Below are 2,833 nucleotides of genomic sequence, written 5' to 3' on the forward strand. Positions count from 1 at the left end.
AAAAAAAAAAAATGATTATGATGTTTCATATAAACAAATGGACAGTAGTTAGAAATTACTTTTAAATCAACAATTCTATATACAAAATAACTGTCCTGTTATTTTTCAAAGAGTATATCTTCATGGACCATTGCTGTAATACTTTATGTCAACACACGAGAGGAACCTAAAATGAATTTCTTTAAAAATCTATTTATAGTATAAATCATTTAAGCTGGATATGTCTTCACGGTGCCTTTAATGAATGCTCTGCACATTGGACATTTGCGCATCGCGGGTGAGCAGTGGGTACAACAACACAAATGACCACATGGCAGAAAGGCAATTGCAACGTCCTCCTCCATGCAAATCTGAAAACATTTTGTAAAGTTCAGGAAGAATGTGAATCCTCTCAATGGATCTTAATTATATCAAATATTAATGTACTTCAAAGTTAACAGATAATTGCTGACAGATAAATATTTCATAACTTAGACTTACTGGACACTAAAAACATTTGAACTCACCCTGCAAAGTCTTTGTTCTTTAAGTCTTCGATTTTCTTCAATCAAAGTCTGAGTGTCTTCTGAAAAGAATGATAAAAGAACAGAAAATATATAATTCTATACAACTACAAGTTATATACAAAATTTTAATTTGACAGAGAAATAAACTGGAATACTAGTATTGAAATTCTAAGTATGAATCCTGGTAAGTTGTCTCAGTTACGTCAACTTGAAAATTAAAATTCATAAGCATGTTACATGTAACATATTTCATCGCAATGCTCAATGGCAATATCCCTAATATCTTTTTAAGGTTTTCCTAACGTTTGAGAAAAATTAATATAAAGTCCTTATATGATGTTGCATATAATTAATGTTAAATATTATACAAGCGCAAATACAGTATACAAACATTAATAATGAAATATGATGTACCATTCAAAGTCATAGCTCCAACTTCCTCAGATAGCCCGATGGTTGATGGTGAATTACTAGTTTGGCCTAAAATAAAGATAGATTCAATCATATTATTTTCTCTGAATTTACTGAAACATGAAAAAAATAACTAAATATAAAAAAGTTCTAACTTGTCTCATTTCTACTGTACGCAGAAGGCTGTGGGATAGAGCCTTCTTTATTCGGATAACTCATTTCTGGATCATAGGCAGACGTTGAGGAGCTGTTCACCAGAATTTCTTCTATCAACTCTGCAGCTGTCACGTCTTAAAGCAGCATGTAATATATTAAGAAAAATACGTAAATTTAAAAAGAATTTCAAACACCATCTCATTTAAGATATTTTCAATTATTATACAATGACTTTTTATGTATCACCACCAATGTACTCTTCTAGATTTTTTTTTTAATTTAGAAAAAAATATTTATTTTATTTGCAAGACAAAAGCAAAACACATTCGAAATAAATTTATAATTTTCTAACCTGTCACATTCTTATGCAGTTTTCTGTAAGTTTCCTTGATCGTAATCCACGTGTATCCCATCTGAAGAATTTCTTGGGCAGCTGGAAGTTGTTCAATATCTGCATGCGCTTCTTTTTGTTCTTGAGAGGAAATATCTTCCAAGCCTTCGGCCTGAACGCGCTGTATCAGATTCACAAAATCCTGTCCTCGATTTTGAATCAAGAAAGGACATTTAGGAAACCATCTAGCATGTTCTACCCAAGCATCATCGCCTGGCTCCCAATTGCGCAGCCCTCCTAAATAAAAAAAATCATACAAGAGATTTTTCCATGGAAGATGATTAAAAAATCTGCAATATGACAAAATATTCATATTGCTGATTTTTATTTGATTCATTGAAATATGTAAACATTCTCCGAACCTGGATTTGTAAGCAGGATAAATATCCTATAAATTTCTAAAAAAGAGTTTTACCTCCACAAAAGAAACATCGAACATAGTCACCGTATCCAGCATAAAAGAATCCTGCAAGACTAAGGTCCCTTGGTGTTTGTGTCAAATGCGACGGCCATTGCTGAAAACTGCTGATCCTCGTCGCCAGTACGGAGTAGCTTGGATATTTTGGCCTGTCAACAACAATGCCAAGAGGTTCTAAAGCTTCTTTCAAGTGATTAGGCTGTGGAGTGCATGGCTGAAAAAGACCTGAAAGACTGGGATTATTTTGTGCATATGGACTATAACCTCCCGATGGCTGCTTTAGGGGTTTTCCCGATATCTGCTGTGCATGTGGCGCAGCATGTTTATTGTTTACTCCAGAACAGATAGATTCGGAATACAAGTGATTAGTATGGTTACTTTCACTTGATCCAACTGGAACATTTGTATCCTCCTTTCCATGCACATGACGACAGCTTGGTGACAACTTTTTATGTAACTCTGTAATGTTTTCTCTTGTCCAATTTGAATGATGTAATCCACATGAAAAACAGACACATTCTTGGTTTTTTCCCGTGAAATAAAATCCAGAACGAGCAAGTCGGACAGAACTTTGAGAGGAATTCAGAGGAAATGTGGAAAATGACTTTATGCGCAGCCATTCATATCTCATCTCATCGGTAACATCTCTATTCCCAAGGGGAGAGCGAAAATATCTGTCCAATGAATGCATTTGTGCATATGGTGGGAATATTTATTTCACTATTTGTATTCGAAATGAGGGTTGTTTTAAGATAGTATGATGCAAACAACTTAGGGGTCAGAACTTCTATATTTCGTTTTGACCTCCTCGTTAATTGTTAACTAGTGCCTTAGGTGGTACCTGCTTTGTGCGTTTTGTAAAGTCAGTTAAATCGTGGATTCTTTCTTTTACACAAAACCTTTAGAATCTTAATGCTGACGATGTCATGTAAAGTATCTCTTCGTGACATA

At 34.2% G+C, this 2,833-nt stretch overlaps 1 protein-coding gene across 1 annotated transcript; it reads right to left on the reverse strand.

Annotated features, from left to right (window-relative positions):
- LOC133201715 (baculoviral IAP repeat-containing protein 3-like) lies at positions 1–2,833 on the reverse strand. Its single transcript, XM_061337504.1, has 6 exons — positions 1,880–2,833; positions 1,426–1,701; positions 1,073–1,207; positions 921–986; positions 507–565; positions 1–350 (listed from the first exon to the last, which is right to left on the reverse strand). Exons 1-6 carry the CDS (start codon positions 2,571–2,573, stop codon positions 210–212), a joined length of 1,371 nt encoding a protein of 456 aa, XP_061193488.1. The 5' UTR covers positions 2,574–2,833; the 3' UTR covers positions 1–209.

The sequence above is a fragment of the Saccostrea echinata genome, unplaced genomic scaffold (genome assembly GCF_033153115.1).
Source record: "Saccostrea echinata isolate AGI-Se365-2 ecotype Australia unplaced genomic scaffold, CSIRO_AGI_Sech_v1 ptg000045l, whole genome shotgun sequence".
Classification (NCBI taxonomy): Eukaryota; Metazoa; Mollusca; class Bivalvia; order Ostreida; family Ostreidae; genus Saccostrea; species Saccostrea echinata.

Bases quoted from the DNA above. Each gene is read 5' to 3' on its own strand.
- LOC133201715 (XM_061337504.1), bottom strand. From the start codon at position 2,573: ATGCATTCATTGGACAGATATTTTCGCTCTCCCCTTGGGAATAGAGAT. The intron at 1,208-1,425 runs GTTAGAAAATTA...TGCTGCTTTAAG, and splicing joins ACTGCATAAGAATGTGACAG to ACGTGACAGCTGCAGAGTTG. The intron at 566-920 runs GTACATCATATT...CATTCTTTTCAG, and splicing joins TGGAGCTATGACTTTGAATG to AAGACACTCAGACTTTGATT.